The sequence below is a fragment of the Miniopterus natalensis genome, chromosome 4 (assembly GCF_054644295.1).
Source record: "Miniopterus natalensis isolate mMinNat1 chromosome 4, mMinNat1.hap1, whole genome shotgun sequence".
Lineage (NCBI taxonomy): Eukaryota > Metazoa > Chordata > Mammalia > Chiroptera > Miniopteridae > Miniopterus > Miniopterus natalensis.
In genome coordinates, this window is record NC_142084.1 from 60103721 (window position 1) to 60127051 (window position 23331).

Consider the following 23331-nt stretch of genomic DNA (forward strand, 5'->3'; position numbering starts at 1 on the left):
GACATACCAATTGAGAGTCAGAGGCATAGAGGTGAAATTTAAAGCTACAAAACGGGGTAAATGAAAGGAGAGAGATCAAGATCAAACTTTGGAGAGATCTATTATTATCAGGTTGAGGAGTAACCAGCAGGGGGCGCTGAGGAGGCGCCTCCAGGGAGGTGGGGAGAAAACTGGGAAAGTGTGGGAACCTGGAAGCCAAGGGAAGAAACTGTCTCAAAAAGGAGGGAGGGATCCACTGGGTCAAATGCAATTGATGGGTCAAGCAAGATGAGGGTTGAAAAGTTGACTAGGATCATTGGGGGCGTAAAGAACAGTTTCATGGAATGGTAGAAATATAGGCTTGCCTGGAGTGGGCTTATGATAGATCGAGAGGAGAGGAATTTGCGACTGAGTTTAGATAATTCTTTGGAGGGGTTTTGCCATAAAGAGCTACAGAGAAATGGGGTAATAGCTGGCAGAGAAACTGGGGTCAAAGGAAGTGTGGCCCTGGCTGGATAGCTTAGTTGTTTAGAGCATCGTCCTGATATATTGCCAAGGTTTCAGGTTTGATCCTTGGTCAGGGCACATAAAAGAATCGACCAATGAATGCATAAATAAGTGAAACAACAAATTGACGTTTCTCTCTCTCTCTCTCCACATTTCCTCTAAAATCAATTTTAAAAAGAGAGTGTATGTTTGTTAAAATGGAGTAATTAATAGCAAGTTGATATGCCTATGGGAGTAATCGAATGTAGAGGGAAAATGTGATGAATTGAGAAAAGAGGAAAGCACTCTACCTGGTCCTGCAGTTGGAGAGAGGGGATGAAATCTAGTGCACAAGGGAAGGAGTTAGCACATGGATAGTTAATCTATGAACAGACCGGAGGGCAGAGCAGGTGAGTGCAGATTGTGATAGGTGGTTGGGTGTGGTTGTGGGGCTCTGTGGATGTTCTCTTTCAATTGCTTCACTGTTTCCTGTGAGTGCAATGAAAATTCAGCCTGGTAGTTTCCCCAGGCTTATAACAGACCTAGCACTCAGGGGTCTAATAGCAGGTATCAAGGAACATCATAAAGAACCCAGGAAGCTGTAAAAATGATCTAAATTTCAGGATTCTTAGCATATATTCCTAGAAGTGGGATCACTGGGTCAAAAGGCAGCTCCATTTTTAATTTTTTGAGGAACCTCCATACTGTTTTCCACAGTGGCTGCCCCAGTCTGCATTCCCACCAGCAGTGCACCAGGGTTCCCCTTTCTCCACACCCTTGCCAGCACATGTCAGTTGGTTGATTTGTTGATGGAGCCATTCTGGCCGATGTGAGGTGATACCTCATTGTGGTTTTAATTTGCATCTCTCTGATGATTAGTGATGTTGAGCATTTTTTCATATGTCTCTTGGCCATCTGTATGTCCTCTTTGGAAAAGTGTCTATTCAGGCCCTTCGCCCATTTTTTAATTGGATTGTTTGTTTTCCTCTTGTTGAAACACCAATCAGAGAGAATGTATGTTCCCCTATGTTCATAGCAACGCAGTTTACAATAGCTAAGATCTGGAAGCAGCCCAAGTGCCCATCAGTAGATGAGTGGATAAAAAAGCTGTGGGACATTTACACAGTGGAATACTATGCAGCTGTAAAGAAGAAGAATCTCGTACCCTTTGCAACAGCATGGGTGGGACTGGAGGATATTATGCTAAGCAAAATAAGCCAGGCAGAGAAAGACAAACATCACATGATCTCAGTTATATGTGGAATCTAAAGAACTTAATAAATTGATGGACGGAAATGATTCAATAGCATAGAAGCATGGATCAGACTGATGAACCTCACAGGGAAGGAGGGGGGGGGTGGAAGGGAAGAGGTTAACCAAAGAACTTATACCCATGGATGCATAACCCAAGGACACAGACAATGGTGTGGTGAGGGACTGGGGAGGGGGTGGGGAGGGGTGGAATGGGTCAGTGAGGAGAAAAATGGACATCTGTAATATTTTGAACAATAAAAAAATAAATGAATAAAAAAATGATCCAAATTAATTTTAGTTATGAGGTCTCTGATAACTGTAGAAGCAAGAAACCGTCAGTAGAGGGAGAGCTAGGCACATGTGACATAAATATAAGTTGTGATTTTGCCCAGAGATAAGATCAACACTAATAGTGGTATTTACGTTGCTTTTTGTTTATTTTGAACTTTATATTGGACTTATATGGTTTTCGTATGGATGAGGCACACCGTCTTGCCAAAAGTTCAAAGCAATTTTTAAGACCACAGTCTAAATATTTATCTTTCATTGTTTTTGATCTGTCTTCTGAATTCTCCCTTTGGACTAAAAACATACCTACAGTTACTGAGGGTTATCCTAGTAATGACTGAGTCTGCCTTTGAAGATCAAACACTACCTGAAGTTGAAGATTAAAAAAATACACAGCCTTTCCCTGTATTTAATGTGATTGTTTGGGTGGCCAGACACAGCAAAGTGGAGTAGGCTCTACTTTCTTCTCTTCTGGACAGCATTTTACAAATATTTTGTTTTGTTTTGTTTAAATATAAATGTAAAATTTAAATTCCAGAAGGAGTTCTTTAATATCGTATGACTCAAGTCTGCAATCAAACTGCAATATTGTTGGGTTTTGGTGAATTTCAAGACTTCGTATCAAGAATCAGTTTATCTTTACCACCTCATATCATCCATCTCTCCCAGTTGTCTTGTATTTGGAGAGTACCAACCAGTGTTTTGTCTCTTTGGGGACTGGAGCATTTCCCTATATGCTCCAGTAAGTCTTATCTATCTACATAACTTTCACCCTCAAAGAAAGAATGCTGCGGGTGGACTCTGCAGTCTATTTAAAAAGGAAAATAACTAATATCTGTCTGCTGATAGGAACAGGGGAGAGAGGAGTATAACATCCCCGGTTCACATACAATTTAATTGAAATGAAAGGGGGAAATAGCACCAATCAATTTCTGAGGAAAGAGACTGTTTGTAAATAGTGCTCTGGTGGCAAATCAGTTTCACTTCTGCTTGTGTAAATTCGACTTTGTGACTCTGTCCACAGAGGACCGTACCCCAGCTGGTTCCTCATGTCTGTACTAAGGCAAGGAAGCTGCCAGCATCTCCACCGTGAGCTCTTGGAGCCCAAGCAGAAAAAGTGACATCTGGTAAGCTATTTCTTTTATGTAATTTATGCTGTATCTTAATTTTTTTTTGTTTTTTAAAAAAATAGACTTTAGATTTATGGAAAAATTGAGAAGACAGTACAGAGAGTCCTCGTATAACCCACACCCAATTTCCTCTCTTATCTTACCTTAGTATTTATTATATGCTTGTTAACAACGAACAAGTATTTATAACATTATTATTAAATAAAGGCTATACTTTTTTCAGATTTTCATCATTTTTATCTAATGTCCTTTTTATATTCTAGAAGCCCAGCCAGGATATCTCATTACATTTAGTTGTCATGTCTGTTGAGGCTCCTCTTGGCTGTGACAGTTTCTCAGGCTCCCTTTGTTTTTGATGTCCTTGACAGTTTTGAAGAGCGCTGGTCAAGTTTTGAAGAGTACAGATCAGATATTCTGTAGGATTCACCTCTACTGAGATCTGTCTGTTGATTTTAAAAAATTATTATTAAACTAGAGTTATAGGTTTGGGGAGGTAGAATTAAAGTGTCGTTCTCATCACATCACATCAAAGGTACATACTATGAACATGACTTAGGGCTGTTGATGTTGACCTTGCTCACCTAGTGGAGACAGTGGTTGTGGTTCCTCCACTGGCAAGTTGCTCTTTCCCCCTCCTTCCCATGCTCTCCTCTTTGGAAGGAAGTCACTCTGCAAAGCCCACATTTAAGGGGTGGAGATTTATGCTCCTCTCCTTGAGAGTGGAGTATCTACATAAAGTATTTGAACATTTTTTATGGGAGATTTGTTTCTTCTCCCTCTCTTGATTTTCTCAAAATAAATTCCTTCTTGAGGGAAAGTGAATTCTACTTTCTTGTTTGTTCAAGTGAATGTAAGGTTGTGTAAAGGCCAAGGAACTGGAAATCTGGAGGACCAGGGTTTAGTTTGAATTTTACTTAATAGTATGATCTTAGGCAGAGTCGCTGATCACTCCTCTCCAAAGAAAACACATACTGCAGGCACCATGGGGTGGTGTTAATGTAATCTATGCTTCATTAACTTTGGCAAGCTTGGGGGAGCAATTATGAGAGGATTCAAATTCTGATAAAGTACGTTATGAAAATATCTGCTTATTTTACTTACCTCGTCATTTGGGGAAGAGGGACAGAGAAAATCATGTCACCCCAGTGCCTCTTCTACTGGCCCTACCTCTGGTGACTGCACTTCTGAGGTCGCACACTTCAGCTGATGTGTTAACGTTGAAAACATAACTCTTTTCCTTGGGGGGTTTGAAGGCCCTTTTGCTTCTAAGCTAACATGTTTAAATTGCTGTTTTGGGACATACTTAGTTTGGAAAAGCAATGCAATGTCCAATAGGGTGATTAGAAAATATTGCTGACACCAAAGCTACTTAAACCTTAAAAAAAGGAAATAAATCCTAAATGCCATCAACATTCCATCATTTTATTGAGAATCTCTCCCTTCACCTTATTTCATTATTTTTCCCCATTTTATTTATTTACTTTTCAATAAATTTAGAACCTTGAGGGGTACAGCATTACAGAGGTTCTGTGTCCAGTGGCCTTAGCAGGGAGGTTGCTCTGGAATTTAGCACAAACCATGCCACTGTTTCCATGAGCAGGAGTTACCGTTCCCCAGATGCCTCTGGTTTTGTTCTGTTGGCCACCAGGAGTCACTGTGTTGTTCTTTGCTTTGTCCACATAAGCACATTTCTTGCCTGGAGAGAATTCACTTTCACCTAGAAGCATAACATCTTTAATTTTAAGAAGAGCTGGTCTGGAGACCTCACTTATAGCGGGCAAAAATGGCCTTGGACCACAGCCTTCCAGACACATTTGTTGCTATTGCAGCCTCTATAGGCTCCGAGATGAGGGAAAAACCTCTTTATTTCACTCTTAAGTCAGCTTTTTTTGGGGGGTGGGGTGGGGTGAGGCCTTACCAAAGACTCTTCATGGAAGATGGGGTAGAACCCGCTAGGTGACTGGTCCATGGGGCCAAGAAGGGGAGTCAGTTCACCAGTTAAGGTGGCATCTGTTCCCCCAAACTAAACAGACTTGGCCCAGGTAAATATTAGTACTGATTTTCTAGTGTAACTGTCTTCACCAAATAGTCTAAAAATAAATAACATTCCTACAGATGCCTAAGTGTTTGTAGAGCAACCTTGCATAAAATATCATATTTAATCCTCACAATGAACTCTGGATATAGGTATTTTTATATTCTCATTCTATATGAAGATAAACTGAGGCTCAGAGATGTTAGATGGTTTCTTCAGTGATACATTGAAGTACTGGAGCAGGATCCCCAAATCTAGGCATCCTGATTCCAAAGTATGAATAATTTCCACTGCCTCACTCACTGTCTGGAATGTAAGTCCTGTGTGCGTAGACAACTTGCCCATTTTGTTCCTCGATGCGTTTCCAGCGTCTAGAACAGTGCCTGGTATGCAGTAGACACTCAACAAATATTTGTTGAAGGAATGAATCAATGAATATGATTGCTGCCATTATTAATCTTGTCATCTGAGACATATTTAGAAGATACACTTTATTCATTCAACAAATATTCATTTAGTGCTTACTATGTACCTAGCACCTCTCACATTTATTAAAAATAGGGAATAAACCAAAATTGATAGAATGCCCCTTGAAGAACCCAGGTAATGTAAGCATTTTGATGTTTTTCCCTATTAGTGCTGCCTTGGGGTGGGGGTGGGGTAGAAACGAAAGAAAAACAAGAATAATGTTGGGAGGAGTTAATGACATGAGGAAAGGTAGGGAGAGGTGAGATTCTGACTAAAGGAGTAGAGCTGGGGCAGAGAACAGACGCTGGTAATTAATAAACACATCCCATTCTGCATCAGACGCAGGATGCAGGTAGTGAAAGCATCCTATTCGGCGTCTCTCCCTCACTCCCTCTACTCTCTACCCCCCCCTCCTCTCTCTTTCTCTTAATCTCTCTCTCCCTCTGCCTACCTCCCCCCCCTCCACACACACCACTCTGGCTTATTTTACTTCTGAGGGATCTGAAAAATTTCCAGGCAGTAGCTTCAGTTTGAGGCTCTAAGTATAATTTTATCAAGTTGCTAAGTTCCCTCCTACTCGACAGCCTTCATTCTCCAAAATGCTTGTGCCACCCTGCTTGTGCCACCCGTTTGAAGGAGCCCCTCATCTGCGGGCACTGTTCCCTTTGTTGAGCTACTCGAGCCCCAGAGGCTTTGTTTAAAGAGCACCTATCAGGGGCTGCTTGGTGGAATAAGAGAACACTGAACTTGGGGTCCCTGTGTGACCCTGGACAAGGTCTCTCCCCCTCTCTGGGCCTCAGTGTCCGTATTTATAAAAGAAGGGGCTCTCAAGTGTTCTTTATTTAATTCCTCTATATGAAGCTGTTCTCGTATAGGAATAACTATTGCACATGTATCACCTCTGTTATGTTATTTTAAGAAAAAAAACAACAAGCAAACAAATAAAAGAGAGAGTGGGAGAAGCAAGAATAACTGTCAAAAGTCATAATTATATAACAGGAAACTGGTTCTGTGCAGCTTTCCCATGCCTAGCTAAATATGCCGACAGTCTCATTTAAAAGACACTGTGCTTAGGCTCAGTGCACATGCATTTAAATAAGTACTAAGAGCAAAACTTAAGTGCTAACCACATGGTCGAAATACAAGTGAAATAAACCACAAATGAAAACCGCGCCTGTATGAGCAATGCATTTGGGCTGTTTTCAATTGCTTCTCTACAGGAACCAAATTTTCACAAAATTTCACCATTACTGACTGCCTCTCTTGGGGGGAACGTGAACTCCAACATGATTTGAAGAAGCACTATGCACCTATGGGTTATTTACTCCTTAAAGCAAAATGAACCTAACTAAATTCAGTAACCTCAGTTGTATTAGTTTTGATTTACACAAGAGCCCTGATCATGGTACAGTCTTGGTTTTAACATTAGGTGGCATTTCAAAGTAAGAACCTTAATCCTTTTGGCACCCAATTAAATCAGAGAATTAAGGAAGGGCCTTCCTTAATTCATGCTTTAAGGATTAGTTTTGTCTTTCATTTATAGATGGGAAAACTAAGGCCTAGAGTGATAAAATGATGGGTCAGAAGTCCTCCAGCTCCTGTGACTGGCGGCAAAACAAGAACTGGAATCTTCTACACTGATTTCCAGCTTAATGCCCTTGCCACTGCATTATTTAGCTCCACCCAATGACTATATACTCAGTGTCTGTGCCATACTACCCCCTTCCACTAATTGAGATATTTGTTTATAGATCATTCTTTTTAAGGGCACTTTATTTTATTTTCCCTCCTCAGCCTTTTGATACATGACCTCTTTCCATTTTCCAGTGTCTTAGTTTGCCTATCGAATGGTCCCTTCCTGCCAGTTTGTGAATATTGGCAGAAGGAATTTAAAGCCCAATTCACCACAGCCACAACTCAATTTCAAATTTCTTCAGATTACTCATGTACTGGTACGATAGCTGCTGCTACAATGGGAGGCCCACGGTTTAGTGTTTCCACTGCATGTGGCTAAACCCAATCCAACCTCAGGCAGTTACATGCTAAAAGCGCTTGCTGGCCATTGTGTACTATTGATTTGGTAAATAAAGTCAGAGGAAATGAAGTTCCTGAGATTCTGAGGGAAGCCAAAAACCACTGTCCACATTCCAGAACCTGGTGAACACACGGGCTTCTACTCAAAACCCACTTCCCTCTCAGATTGAAGGGCCTTCCTTAATTTCACCTTTTGCCTCCGCCTGTGTCTTCCTTTCCTCAAGTTAAACATCCCCAGTTCCTATGGAGCAGTCCTCACTATTAATGCACTTCTTGTGCATACCTGCCTATTTGTCCCTACTCTGCTTTACTCTTTAAGTCAAGACTCTAATCATATCAAAGATGAATCTAGTTTTTAAACATCCTTTGGTGTAGACTCTCTTCAAAAGCTTCCCATCATTTCATTCATTCCGTCAGCATTTATTGTCAGTCACTACAGAAATGCAGCATTAAAACAAATGCAGCCATGACCTGGACTAGCTCATGGCCCAGGAAGGAGGAAGAGACATGAATGAAGCATAGTAAACATCGTAACAGAGGTGACACAACAGGGGAATGGCTGGGAATCAGGACACAGTTTCACAGAGGGAATGCTAAAACATGGTCTTGAAGAAAGAGGAGGAATTCACCAAGAGGGGAAGGGTACCCCACACAGAAGAAACAGCATGTGTTGAAATGCATGGAAGTTCAGTAGGACACCCTGCCTTGGAGAACTGCAAGGAATTTGGGGTGGTCTGAGTGCGGGGGGGGGAGGGGTGTGCAAGATAAGAAATAGAGCGATAAGGACCTAAGGCTCAGGACCTTGCACATAGTAGGGGTTCATGTCACATTCAACAAAATCCACCAAGTACAGAAACCATTTGTTTAGTTAATACCCACCAGCCAAACTAAGAGCAAGAGGCTATTTCAACTGATGAGTCGTGATTTTCATTTGGTGTTAATATGTAAATGAGGCACAGCCTCCCTAACGGTCTTTGGGTCTAATGAGGGTTGACCGATCAGGTGGATTTCATGTATTTCGGAAGGGCTGGTGACTCTTTGCTTTGAATGACATGGCTGAGTGATCCAAAGAGCAACATCAGATAGGAGAGGAAGCACTTTCAGCGCTCCCCACTTTTGTTCCTCAAATTCTCCTCTATGTGTGGAGACAAAGAAGGTCCAGGCTAGCATATCCCCACCCAGTCTGGGCAGTGCCCTCTTGCCCTGTGGCCGAGTCTTATCTGCTGGTGGACTGGAGACAGGTTGGATCTGACACTTCTCCTTTTGGATGCTCCTCTCCTTCTCCCTCCCCTGCAGATGCACCTGCTGTGGTGCTGCTCAGAGCCCCCAGTAGGGGTGTCTTCCTGATTGCAGTGGGGATGGGGTGGTGAGGAAGACCCAGAGAACCCAGTTACTACACCTCTCCTTCCTCACGCTGTAGCCCCCAAAGCAACTCCAGGGAGCTCTAGGAATATCCACAGTTCCATCCATCTCTCAGATTCTTGCTGAGACCTGCCGGGACTAAAGTTTACTGGCACAAGGGTACAGGGCTTACCTGACTGGAGCACTGATGTCACCCAAAGCAGCAAAGCTACATAACTTCGCTTTCACGGTTCTGGTCACTAGAGATTATTATCATTTCGGAATGAGTTGCCTTAAAGATGAATAGAAAGGCCATATCAGTTTAAAGTTCTATAGATACAACTAGTATTGAAAACCAATGGTCAAGCATTCATTTTTGTCATATTTAAATAATATGTAGTGTACTAGGTGTTGTGAGGAATGCAAAGATAAGTTAGAATGATCATTGCCTTTGGACCTTGGAATCTAGCTGGGGAAACAAAGCATAAGCAGATCTACAGGCTATTTTTGTGTGTGTGTGGTTTTTTCCTTCTTTTTATATTTATAATTTCTGCTGTCCCCCCCCCCCCCCCTTTGTATGTATTTTTAGGCTGGTTCTCCCAAGTGGATAAAAACAAGCGTTTGCATAACAGGAAATGGCAGAAATGGAGGATTCTGTGTGTCAGGAGCCACATCCAGGTAACATCCTGTGGTCTCCCCTGATGAAGTAGACAGTATTGTTTACCGTATATAATCAGGGCAAATGGCTTGAGACTGTTTAACTACAGTCATTGTTCCTCGCTCTTAATTCAGAAGCTGCTTTCTCGTTACACCTTTTAATAGTGAATGAAGACACATTAATTCACCAACAACTAAATTAGCCTGTTCATAATATAGTGGACTGTCTGACCAGCAATTAAATTTAGGCCTCCCTTCCCTTTAAAAGAAAGGTCCAGAAAACCACCTTGGGTTTTCTAAGGGTATCCTCTCCTAGAACGGGCAAGGTAAGGCTCCTGGAATCATTTCAGGTGCTTTCCTTAGAATGGGAGATGTAGAGTGAATCACATTGGAGTCAGTGAGGGTGGCCCCCTCCCTACAAGTCTGGGTGCAGGGCCCCTGGAGCCAAGGAAGGAGCCTTCCCTAGGAAGATGCAGGGAAGTCACCCCTACGTGCAGAAAATGGCATGTATCAATCACATCCTTTGTGTTCTGAGAACTGAAGAAGCTTAGGAGCAAGGGTTTTTAGTGTTTCTGGGTCAGTGGGGTAGTGGGCTAGTATTTGAGGCATGGGTGGGCAGGCAAACCAAAAGATTTGCAATTTGGGGGCACCCTTGGTGGAACTTAGTGCCGAAGGAGTGGAGTCGTTTTGCTTGGGAGAGCCACGGCAGTCGTCGGCAATGGTCTGGATCCACAATGAATGAGTATATCCTGGTGTCAGGCTATTTGTGATCAGTTTTCAAAAGTGACACCGTGTGGCAGTGAGAAGCAACAGCAACAGCAGACTGCGGTTTCCTTTGCACTGGCCTCTCCTCTCCCCCGTCGGTCAGTGTGAAATGCTGGGAAAGACCGGGGAGTGTTTGACACTTACAGGGAATAGTAAGAGATGTGCCAGTTCAGGCCACGTCATTTCAGTTACAATTTAATATAAAAATACTTCCTTTAAGTGGTATAGATCCAGGATAGAATACTTTCTCCTTTCCAGGTGGTGTTTCAGTTTAGAAATTGAGAGTTTAAAACCCTGCTGTTTTATCTGACTTCTTGACCTTTGCTTTAGCTGAGACGTAAAATTCCAATGTTTAATCAGGTTAATTGCCAGTGCTTATAAGGTTGAAATAAAGGCTACGGATATGGACTTGCCTGTCCCTTGTCTTATACATGTGGCTAAAATACTGTGCCAACATTGATTACACAAAAGAGTTCCTGAGTTACAAAGTCAAGATCAAGGCCTGACATCCATTTACTTTCTTTTCACAGACAGGTTGTAGAAAACGCCTGGGATTCTGAGACATTTCTTGTACCACAGCAGCTGGCCTGTGGGCCTGTGTGGCAAAGTCTTTTCTTCTCAGCCTCTTGCCTTCCAGCTCCAGCCACTGAGCCGGCAGCCACTTGGTATTTAGTTCTAATGCAGTCCTTAAATTGAGCCAGGATGAATTCTTTGAGTTGAGCTCAATCATGAAGTTAGAATGTCTGAGATAGAAGGGACTGAAGTACAGGCTCTTTCAACTCCCTGTCGCTGCACAGGCCTGAGGTGGCAGAGATTCAGGCAAACACCATTCCTCTGCCCTGAAATACTCTATGGGGTGCGAGCTGGCTCCTGACACGGCAGAATCTGTGCTGGAAGACTCAAAGCGAACAAGGGGGCAGGGGGCCTGAACTATCTGGAGACCTGCGTCTGGAGCCCAGTGGCAGAGGCTGGTGCTTGGGCTGCCATCCTGGGTCCGCAAGTGAAGCTCCTTCTCTGTGGTTCTTCAGGAAAGATGGTCTCCAATGTCCCACTCAGTTTGGGGGCCTCATGCCCTTAAGAGTGCCATGTCTCTTGGGGAATCATCTCTTCTTCCTGTTCATCTCACAGCCATTTCCTAAGGCACAGGCCAGCCCCAGGAGTGCTGGGTGAGGACCATTTCCAACAACCTTGACCCCCAAAGGCCCACCGATTGCTCCTGTCTAACTGCTGGGGGATATTTGCTAAAACCAATCCAAAACACAATGTTTTGGTTACACCTTTTCCTGAGGAGTGTGGACCCTGCCAGACATTTACCTCATAACCAAAGGAAACCACTAAAGTGAAAAAAACCTCCATAGAACCGCAAAGATCTGCTTCTTGGTGATTTCTCTTCTAGTCTATGTAAGGAAGCAGCTGTCAATGACTCTCAGTGAGGAAAGGGGAAAAAAGTCCCCAGATTTAGTCTCTGAAGGGCACCCTCCAAAACTTGTATGAGGCGTATTTTTTGTCAGCCCTCTCCTTTTGCAGATGGAGAAACCGAGGCTGGAGGAGAAATGCTTCGCCTGCTCACGCAGCCTGTCTTCCCTCTGCGTTCTGCTCCCGAACAATTTCTTTCCCACTTTGAAAAGACCTCCCAGAGGCCTTTCTTTGCTCCGCGCTCAGCCCCTCTTGGGCTTCTCTCTCTACTCTTGGCTCTTGGTGAAGACCATCGAGCCATTTTGGCTTCTCAGTGTTTCCAAACAGGAACTTTTTATTTCATTTCAACATCTCTTCTGAGGAGATATGTTGGACCCTGCCTTTTGGAACTTGGTGCAAAGTCCTGGGAAGTAGGAACCAGACGGGAAAGGCCCAACAGGGCTGCTTCTGAGCCGCGCTGGCAGGGGCCGCCTAGGCTCGGAGGGTTTGTGTGCTGATAGAGGTCAGGCAAGTGTACCATGGCCCGAGACCTGTGATTTTACATAATCTCTGTTTTTCTCTAGTTGACGATGACTTATTTAAAGAACCGATGAAAAAAAGAAGACGATCGGGTCGAGACGAGCGGTTCCGAGCATTTCCCTCTGTGGAACAATGTGCTCTTAAGGAATGTGAGTGTTATGAAACTGGGAAATAGTGGGGGTTTTGGTGTGTGTTTTTTTTTGTTGTTTATTTATTTATTTATTTTTTAAATATATCTTTATTGATTTCAGAGAGAGGAAAGGAAAGGGAGAGAGAGAGAGACAGAAACATCAATGATGAGAGAGTCATTGATCGAGCCCACAACCCAGGCATGTGCCCTGACCGGGAATCGAACCCTGATCGCCTGGATCCTAGGTCGACGCTCAACCAGTGAGCCACGCCTGGCTGGGCTATTTATTTTTTTAAAAAACATACATGGGCTCTGTTCTTTTCTAAATATGTTCAAATGCTCAAAGTAAGAGAATGCTTAAATTCAGGAGCAGAATGAAACATCTTCAAATGATCTGCACCCAGAAAAGGCGGCCTCATGGCCTCTGCAGAGATGTAATTTGACAATGTATCTCCGGGAGTCTCTGGAGAAGAGGGCTATTGTCAGAATAACCCCTTCCTCATTAAGACAGACGGAAAATGGTTGGTTTGGTGCTTTCGTGGGTATTTATATGATGCCCTTGCTTTCTTTCCCTTTTTTCTTTTTCTTTTAAAGTATAGTTGATATACAATGTTATATTAGTTTCGGGTGACTTTTTTTTTCTTTCTTCATTTTTATGACCACAAGAGAGAAGAATCTAGAAGCACTAAAGCCCATGGCAAAGTCTATGCTGACTTCTGTTACCAGGAGTTTCAGAGCAGGCTGGCTCCTGGAGAGGCTGTCAGAATCCATGACTGCTGTCTCCCAGGAGCTGTTATCTCCAGTGTCAGATAATTTGCTGTCTTGTTTAATCATTTTTTTAAATTTCATTCCCCCCCCCCTTTCTGTAATATTTTCTCTCTTTTTCTGCAATCTATTGATTGCAGATGAAAAACTGGAGTCACGGACCAGAAGGGTTTTGAGCAACACTTATCAGAAACTTATCCAGTGTGTTTTCCTGGATGACAGCATTCCAAATGGAGTCAAGTATCTCATGTGAGTCTGATGTCGACTACCATCAAATCTTACTTCGATTTCTTTCCTTAGGTGATTGTAGGTGCTTTTCTCCAACAACAAAAGGAAATTTTCAATTAGAAACTAAGCAAGAAAGCTGAAAATTTCCATAGCTATAGGCCATTGTTTATATTACTGATAGTTCCTGTTCGCTGAGTTAGTTAATCTGATAGATACTTTACATATATCAAATTTCATTTAAGTGTTCTAATACTCCTATAAAGTAGAAGCTATTATCATCTCATTTTACTGAAACTGAGGCCAAGACATTGACCAAAGTCACACTGTTGGTAAGTCACTCAGAGGTCCCAGAATCCAACCCAGGCTGTGTGACTCTGAGCCTGTGCCCTCAGCTGCTGTGCTGAGCTGACCTGAGGGACTTGAGTGGTGCCAAGGCTGCATCTCCCGCTCAGTTAGCCTCTGTGTCGCTCCTAACAATACTTTACCTCTGCATAAACTTTATTTCTAGGGTCAAGACTATATAATTTCCATAGAACAGAAACAAGAATGCTTCACATCTATATAAACATTATAGAGTTTATGTAGTCATCATTCTTTTTGAGTCGAATTACCAAGTATTTTTGCATAATCTCATTTGATCCCCGGGACAGCTCTGTCTAGTAAACAGGGATTAATATTCTTCTTTGACTAAGCAGAGAGCAGAGACTCAGAAAGGTGTAGTGACTTACTCAGGATTAGAACTCAGTTCCTTTGTGCTCTATTCTGATGTTCTTCCCACTATGCTTTGATGACCATGTCAATGTGCACTTAAAAACTGATCTAGAAACAGGCTTCTTGCTTTAATTGAAAAACCATCATTGGACCCAATCTACATTGGATTATTTGGAAGCACTGGGGCTGGAAAGAGCTCCTTGATCAATGCCATCATCCAGCAAGCAATGTTTCTACCAGTGTCTGGAGAAAGTATATGTACGTCATGCATTGTACAAGTGAGCTCAGGCTGCTGTGAGCAATACGAGGCCAAAATCCACCTTCTTTCTGACCAGGTAGGTGTCTCCTTCCTTCCTTCCTGCCTTCTTACCTTCCTGCCTTCTTCCTTCCCTTCCAGTTTTTCTCCCTTTCTCTCTCCTTCCCTCTCTCCTTCCCTCTCTCCTTCCCTCCCTCCTTCCCTTTCTCTCTCTCTCTCTCTCTCTCTCTCTCTCTCTCTCTCTCTCTCTCTCTCTCTCTCTCTTAGACCTTAACATTATATTCCTTGTAAATATAGCTCATGCCTTTGTCGAATGAAAAGAACATAGTACGGAATGTGGAAGTTCAATAGAGCGAGATGGGGTTCTAGCCTGGGTCCTGTCACCGTTCATTATGGGACTTTAGGGAAAGCCATTACCCTCCTTGGGTCCCTGTTTCCTCATCGACAAAACAAGGGGGTCTGGGTTAGACAATGCCTTGCTGGATTGGATGGTTTTAGATTTCCTGAGTGTGCAGCCCCCTTGCCCTCCACAGGGACAATGGCCTCCTCCCTTTGTGTCGTATCTGTGTTTTTCATATCACTGTCATGAGGGGCTTGGCCCTCCTCTGCCTTTACAGGAGTGGAAGGAGGAGCTGAAGAATTTGACTAAACTCCTGCACAGGACAGAGGAGCTGGACCGAGAAGAGGCAGATTTGTGGGACAGGGATGATGCAGTGGAGGAAGCCATCTGGAAGCTACAAATGCTTTATGGAAATGGGGCGGAAAGGAAGAGCTATGAGGAGTTACTAAGAACAAAGCTCAAAGGAAAGATCCCCGCCTCTAGAATCATCACCCTCAAAGCAGAAGAGGTAGCTTCAAGATATTTTTTCTTTATTTATCCTGAGTCTTAAGTATAACAATTGAATCCATGTAGGGGATTTGCTCAAGGTATGGTGTTTTATATTCAAATAAGTTGATATCAAAATCAGAAGTATCCATGACCAAATTATTTTTCATTATTTATGGCCGTCAAATGGGAATTTTTAGTGTCTGAATGAGGAAGCTTTTGTGCACAGGAAGGACTAGTTACACTTACTGGACGATTAATCAAAGATGTTTTTGGCAGCAAATGACTGAAAAAACAAACCCAGCTTATAATGGCTTAAACAAATAGGGACTTACTCATTTTCTCACATAAGAAGTCTGGAGGCAGTTGGCTTTGTGGATTGGTTCAGTGACTCAACAATGTCAAGATCAATATCTCTCTGGTTCCCTTGGCCTTCACCATACTTGTTGCCTCATAGTCATAAGATTGCTACTGAAGTGCTAGACTTCACAGCTAACTTCAGGGAAGGAAGAAATGCATAAAAAGGTGGCACCAACCACATATCCATTTTCATTGGAAAGTAAAAGCTTTCCCAGAAACATCCCCCAACAGATTTCTGTGTAGATTTCCTCGTTCAGAGATGAATCACATGGCCTTTCCTAGCTGAAAGGGAGTCTATCTAGAGAAAGCAAGAAGCTGACTTAATATGACTGGCTAAGACCAGTCTCAATCTACTGCCACCACAAAGAAACAATCAGGATTCTTCTAGCAGGGTGAAGGATAGGCTGAATATTAGATATACAATTAATAGATTATATTATACTTATAATCAATATCAATTTTATTAAATTAAAATTTAATTTTAAGTTAAAGCAAAATACTTGTGGAACAAATACTCAATTTATTAGCGTTGCACATTAAAAAACCTAGTTTTTCTTGCATCTTAAAATTCATCCTTAAAATATTGGTATTCTATTTAAAAATCAGACTTCTAAATATAAAATAAGATTAATTACTTATACTTGTTCTAAAATTTAGTGTTCAATTATCTCCTAAGTTTAACATAGCAAATCCTCCTTAAATAGTTAATGCTACTTACATAATTAGTCAAATTTCCTTAGACTTTTTATATGATAATTAAAATTTAATATATTTAATTCTTTCAAAAATTTTGAATTTAAAGTTTTTAAAGGGCGCACTTAGGAGTCAAATGAATAAAACCTTTTAAGGCATTTAACTTCTGTTTAGGAAATCAAACAAATGTAGTAGCCATTTGTTATATTTAAGTGAATGCTACTATTAAAAATAATTAGGTTCTTAATATTTAAAACATAGACTGAACCTGACCGGCGTGGCTCAGTGGTTGAGCATCAACCTATGATCTAGGAGACTGCGGTTTAATTCCTGGTCAGGCCCCTTCCCCGGTTGCAGGCTCAATCCTCAGTGGGGGGCCTACAGGAGGCAGCCCATCAATGACTCTCCCATCATTGTTGTTTCTGTCTCTCTCTCCCTCTCCCTTCCTCTCTCTGAAATCAATAAAGATATATTTTAAAATACATACATAAATAAATAAGTAAATAAATAAAACATAGACTGAGCGTGCCCAAAGAAATGATTATAAAGCTGGTTACTTTATCAAAGTATCAATATAATATTTATTTCCTAACTCCTCTTCATTTAGAAATACTCCTTCCCAGTGTTACAAATTTGCCCACTGAGACAAGGAGAACAGAATGACCATATCAGTGAGTGAGAGGGCACAAGTTCAGAGTTTGGGTCAGGGACTCTGGGTTGGTATGAGGGAATCTGAGTTTGTCTCCCAGAAGGGTTAGCCCTGAGCCAGTTTATTGGGTTGAGCCATCTTCTTCTAGAAAGGGACTTCTCAAGCCTGTGCTTTTTCTTTTATGTAGCCCTTACTGTGCCCACCTTATTTTTAAGATAAAATACCTTAAAGAACTTTTATCATCTCCTCTTTCACAATTTCTTGTTGTTTGATGAGAATGGATGAAATCTGCCACAGAGTGCAACAACCCCCAGTTTAATATCAACTCTCTTAAGAATTTACGCCTGTATCTTTCTTCCAGGACCATTCCATAGAAATTTATTAACAACAACCACCATACATCCCAAATCTTCTTCCCCCCCCTCGAAGTAGCCCAGTAGAAATTTGCTGCCACATATAGTTGCTGGCATGAATGCATTGTTGTCCCAAAATATGCTTAAGTAGGAGCAATAGGCTGAGAACAAATTTCCATCCCACCCAGCACCATTAAAACATCCTGGAAATGCCTACATGTCAAGATATTTTTTGTGCTTGAAAGATAAATTTTAAAAACCTTTTTAAAGACCACATTCAGACCAATTTTTAATTTGGAAATTATGGTCAGCATATCACTATCAATTTTCTGCAGTGTGGGCTCTCTGGTAATTAAAACGTTCCCATTAGCCATGCCAGAAGAATCCTCTCTCTCCCAAATTTAGAAAAATTGTATATTAATTACATGGATTTTGGAATTGAAGTGGAATTTAGGAGATAAAATCAGTATCCGGCAAAGCTCTAACTTTGCTGAAGTCCCATTCTGACTCTAGTGTCTTCATCTGTAAACTGAGGAGCTTGAACTTCCTAGATTCTGGCTCTCAGGACGTAGGCCCTCGTTGCCTGGATCACGGGTGTCCTGGGGCCCATCGCTGCTCCTTACCGTTACTCAGGGTGCCTTCAGTGAACCCGAATCACAGCCCATCCGGGATGGAAATGCTGGGAGAAGGGCTGATGTGTGTGGCTTCTCCTCCTTCCCCACGCAGGCAGTGGAGCTGTCTGTCAAGCTGGACCCCTACATCCGGACTAAGAGGAGAGACTGGGATGGAGAGTCAGCTGAGACACAGATCTGGCCCTTGATCAAACATGTGGAAGTGACTCTTCCTAAGTCAGAGCTGATTCCAGAAGGGGTTGTGCTGGTGGACATTCCAGGCACAGGGGACTTCAACAGCAAGAGGGACGAGATGTGGAAAAAGGTGATTCTCTTGACTATGTCTTTGTTCCCTCTTCCCTCAATTCCTCCTCCCTTTCTAAAGCAACAAAGGATTCTCTGCTTTCAGCTTGAGGAATTTTATGAGTTCCCTGGAGTTAAATTCTCCCACTGGCTCTGTTCTAAGCCTCGGGGCAACAGCAGGACCTGGGTGGCAGAGAAACTGGAGAGTGAGGAATCATGAGGTAGGCCTGGCAGCCAGAACAAGAATGTGTGTAAGAGAAGGGTCAGCAGGAGAGTGGCCTACCAGCGAGCAGGAAAGAAGGACAGAGTGGGAGAGGAAGGCCAAGAGCTGGGTACAAAGCAGAAAAGCCAACAGCCAGGCACTAAGGAACCAGGAGGCTGCTGCTGTGTTTGGTTGTTAGGAACAGAAACACAAGAAAGCAATCCCACGTGAAGTGCAGTTAATCAAAGGGCTATCAAAGGGTCTCAGGAGACCCAGCACAGCCCTAGGGCCACCTCTCAGGATGGAAGCATCTGTCTTTTTTTTATCCTCTGCTTGGTTTCTTGGGACTGTTTCTCTTTGAGCACCTCTCTGCAGAGTCCTGCTTCTCTCTTAGATCTCTCTACTTAGCTAATTAGGATCCACATTGTGGAAAATGATCACCTTAACCCTGTCTCTAAATGACGTTATGTAGTCCATGTGCCCATGCCTGTCTGACTTATATATAGTCTCTGTGTTTTAGTTCACATTGTGGAAAATGATCACCTTAACCCTGTCTCTAAATGACGTTATGTAGTCCATGTGCCCATGCCTGTCTGACTTATATATAGTCTCTGTGTTTTAGTTCAAATTCCCAAGAAGAAAAAATGTGATTGATTACTGCCCAGCAAATGGATTAGGTTTCTCTGGATTAAATATCCAGCCCTTTTGCAATCAGCTATGGCTGACTGTGGTGGTTGAAATGAAAGTCCACCCATTCAAACAAAATCTTAGGTAGGGTTTCAATTCCCAACAAATAGGGTATGAGCTGACCAGGAACCCCCAGATGTGTCTACAGTCAGAGTTAAGCATTTGAATAACTTGGTCTGCACCTACAGGCTAAATTTTTGAGAATTTTATCTCTTTGTTCATTTGCATTTCATTCATCAAATACATATAACAATCTACTAAGCACAGAGGATGCAAAGATTATAGATAAAAATAATAACAGCACACATTTACTGAGCATTTACTTTGTGCCAGGTAATATTCTTAGTGAAGTAAGTTGCCCGTTATAACGCTGGGGATTTTAACCCAGGCAAGATGACCGTGAATGAAAAGAGGCGGAGCATGACCTTTAATGTTAAGAAGTATGTGTGTGTGTGTGTGCAATGTTTATAAACACACAACAAAAGTAAGATCCTGCCTTCTGGAAGGATTCACACCCAGCTGTTAGCAGCAGTTTCTGTGTTTACCACCACTCTTAACTACATACACCTCTGCATTGTTTGTATATTTTTCATGAACATGTATTACCTTTACACTAAAAGGTTGAAAGCAAAATAAAACAATGTTGAATGAGAAGTAGAGCCTTCCCACAAAGGGCTTAGAATCTAACGGGAGAGATAAAACCTACAGATGCCTAGATACATGCCAGAAAGTGATGTAACAGAGGAACAAGGTGCTGTGAACACTCAAAGGTAGAAATGACCTCCAATAGGAACTCTTATTTCTTCAACAAATACCCACGGAGCTTCTACTCAATTTTGTAGTAGATTCTGGATGGACAGAAACAAAGTCCTTGACCTTGGGAGTCTCCTAGTCCAGAAGGGAATCCATTGGTCATTCTAATTAACAAACCATATTAGTTAAACATGAGAGCACAAGGTGATCATTTCATGTTGGTGGTGGTGAGGATTCAGAGAGGACACTGAAGCTCAGCCTCCACCAGGCCGAGAAGGCAGCTGGAAACGGGACCACTGAGCACTGGCCAGAGAGCCAGTGGGCTGCGGGAGCTGGGTGTGGAGGGAAGGATAAGTCTTCCTGGGTGGCTGAAGGGAGAGAAGGGGGTGTGGGGTATAGAGAGATTCACAGAGACAAGCCTGGAAATGTTGGGGGTGGGCTTTAATACCATGCTTCCTGGGGGAGCTCAAAGGACAAGAGGGACCGGGGTCTGTGATAGAGGAAGAAAGGTTATCTTTAGGCAGGAGGAGCCCAGGAGCACAGGGTGGGAACACAGGGGACACAGGACCAGAGCTAGAAGGGGACTGGGAGGAAGGGCCCATATCAGGAGTCATGATTGCTGCAGCAGCTGCGGGACTGTGGGCCAGGGGAGCTTTGGGACTGGTTCCCCATCAAGACCAGGATGATGGGATCAGGATGACGGCTTACAGATAATCAGCCTATGCCCTGATTTCACAGGGGAAGGAATAAAGGCTCAGAGAGGGGAAATCAATTTTCCAAGACCACATGGCTGTTGAGTAGCAGAATCTGAAGCAGAGAGCAGGTGCCTACCTTCCCAGCTGAGGCTCTATCTCTCACCCCCTCAGGATATCCCCTAACAGTTCTTTAAGATGAAGGCAGTCCCATTCTCCTTGATCAGTAGGCTCAGGCCTGGCCGTGAGAGCCCTTGTTTCTGCAGGGTCTCAGCTCCTGGAGTGGAGTTGCCAGCCGTGGTTAGTTCCAGGCCCGGCCCAGGGAGCAACAGCCCAGGGGAGGCAGCCAGCCTCTCTCACTGGATGGAGCCGTGGTTGCTGCCAGTTCAGATACACTGGGCAGCTTATCAAAGGCCACTCAGAATAGAGGAGCCAGCAGATCTGGCTCAGAACACCCACTCTGAGGAGGTCGGCTGAAGCGAAGGGATGGTTCCCAGCGTGTTCTGCTTGGCCTTGGCTCCCCTGCATTCTTGTGGTTTTGCGATCTCCTCTCACTAGAAGTTACTAAAGACTTCCTTCTTTCCAGGGAGAACAAAGCCAACGCCCCTGCCCCATTTCTGCAGCTGCCAGCTTGGCCTTCCCTAAACTAAAACAATTGTGAATCCAGACCTCCCTGTTCTGCCACTAGAATCCTGAGACCTTAGGCATGTCACCTGACCTCTCCGAGCCCCATTCTCCACTCCAGGATGGAGGGAGATGGGATGGCAGAGGTGCCATCCCACCCACTCCTAAGGCCAGTCACTCCTGTCTTATAGGCAAGCCTTCTGGTGTCTTCTTCAGCTCTAACTTTACCAAATCCTGGCAGCTAGGGGCATTGTGTAGGACCTGAGATTTAATCACTGCCACCTTTACGATTACAGTCCTCTTCTCATATTAATAAACATTTATTAAGCACCTGTCATTTACCAGGACCATGGGGAATACTGTTGACCTTTAACAAATAGCCAGCCAGATATTTTCCCAGCAAAATGGGTTGACTAAGGAACAATAAAGAATTGCAATTCAGGGCATTCAATGTAATGGTGAACAACACAGAAGTCCAGAGAAACAAAGGAGAGGAAGCTCTTTCCTGGACTTGGGAGGGGCTATAGTAAATGACGAGTCCAGTGGAGTAAACTGAGAGTTCAGAGTATAGCGGCTTTTTATTGGTGGAGTTAGGGCACCTCCCATTAGCTGGGCTGTTACTGGGCGAGGAGGAATCTTTTCTTTCTCCTGCAGGGGTAGTAAAGTGGTGTCATTTCCTGTTGGGGATGCAGGGTACCTCCTTTCCTGTTGAGGTCGGTAGTGTGTGCTGAGTGACTCATTTTAAATGAGTTTTTATTACTTCGTTATTAATTTTCACAATACAAAGGTATAAAAAAGCTTCCTGAAGTTGATTATAACTTGGGAAGTGAGAGGGAGCAATTTATTTATTTATTTATTTTTTTCTACCTAGATGTGAGTTCATCCACACAGGGAGGAGATTCAGACCCATGGGTGTCCTTATGCTGGTCCTTTGCCTCTCAGGGCGTATTATCTTCTGTACAAAACAAGAAAGTTTATCTGACTCTAGAGATTGATGATTTTAAAGCAATGGTCCATGGAACCAAGAGATTCATGAATGGGGGGGAGGGGCTCTGAGTAGGTTGGGGCTCCAAACCCTCTACCCCCAATTGGAATTCTTCATAAGATTTCATTTGAAAAAGGCTCCACTGCTAAAGTACAAGTTCGAAACCCACTCTTCTATATTAAAGTTTCTCAGTCTTGGGACTATTAACATTTTGGGCAGAAAATTCTCTGTTGTGGCTGCTGACCTGGGCATTGTGGGATGTTTAGCAGCATCCCTGACCTCTACCCTCTAGTAACCCCCAAGTCATAACAATTGAAAATGTCTCCAGACATTGCCAAACGTCCTCTGGGGTACAAAATTATTATCACTAGTTAAGAATCATTGGTATAAAGCAAAAGAATGATTTAATTAGGTTTCACAAACTTGTCACACCTTTATGTTCAAAGAGCTGCTCTGAAGAACCACAAATAAACTTCATCCCTGAGTTGGACCAGCTTTTACTTTGTAGGGAGAGATAAGACAAGTGAAACAATACAGTAACAGAAACATCACAAGGCAACATATAATTACTCGTCTCATGAAAGTTGCTTATTTGATAAAGCAATATTTGTGCTATTAATCATAAGTTGTAATTTCATGCTCATTGACCTTTGCAACTTGAATCATATGGTTCTGGGCTCCCTGCCGCCACATGGTGGCAGTGTGCTGAATATGCAGGGACAGTTGACTGTCAAAATGATGCCCTGTGATGATAGTTTTAGGGTAAGATTCATGACCAGAATTAGTTCTGGAAAAACAATAATTTCCCCTAGAGGACAACTGAGACAAAGCAAGCCAGTGGAGGATCTGGTACTTGAGGTCTGACTTCTTGAATTCCATCAATCACTAATGCCACCAACATTTAGGAAGCTTCCACCATGTCCACACACTGTGCTGGAGGTGACATGGATTTCCAGCTGAATGGTGCAGCCCCTTCCCACAGGTACCTCACCATCTGGATGGGGGGTGCAGAGAGCCAGCTCTGTACAATAACTCTGTCTGAGAGGTACTGAAGCAGGGAAGTCCAGGTGCTGCAGGATGCAGAGGAGGGGTGGCCAACCCATCCTCAGGGGCCCCTAGCAGAGTTTCAAA

The 23331-nt window shown here is 43.0% G+C and overlaps 1 protein-coding gene and 1 pseudogene across 1 annotated transcript in view; one reads left to right on the top strand and one right to left on the bottom strand.

The window, feature by feature from the left end:
• Nucleotides 1–4630: 4630 nt before the first annotated feature.
• Nucleotides 4631–5106, bottom strand: LOC107537763 (large ribosomal subunit protein eL33 pseudogene; annotated as a pseudogene).
• A 4544-nt stretch (nucleotides 5107–9650) lies between these two features.
• The window catches only part of NUGGC (nuclear GTPase, germinal center associated), a 36419-nt gene continuing 22738 nt past the window's right edge, over nucleotides 9651–23331 (top strand). Inside the window, exons 1-6 of the mRNA XM_016213844.2 lie at nucleotides 9651–9693; nucleotides 12417–12521; nucleotides 13408–13516; nucleotides 14319–14541; nucleotides 15080–15310; nucleotides 18070–18279. Of these exons, the coding sequence (XP_016069330.2) occupies nucleotides 9651–9693; nucleotides 12417–12521; nucleotides 13408–13516; nucleotides 14319–14541; nucleotides 15080–15310; nucleotides 18070–18279 (921 nt within the window). The remainder of the gene's footprint in view (nucleotides 9694–12416; nucleotides 12522–13407; nucleotides 13517–14318; nucleotides 14542–15079; nucleotides 15311–18069; nucleotides 18280–23331) is intronic.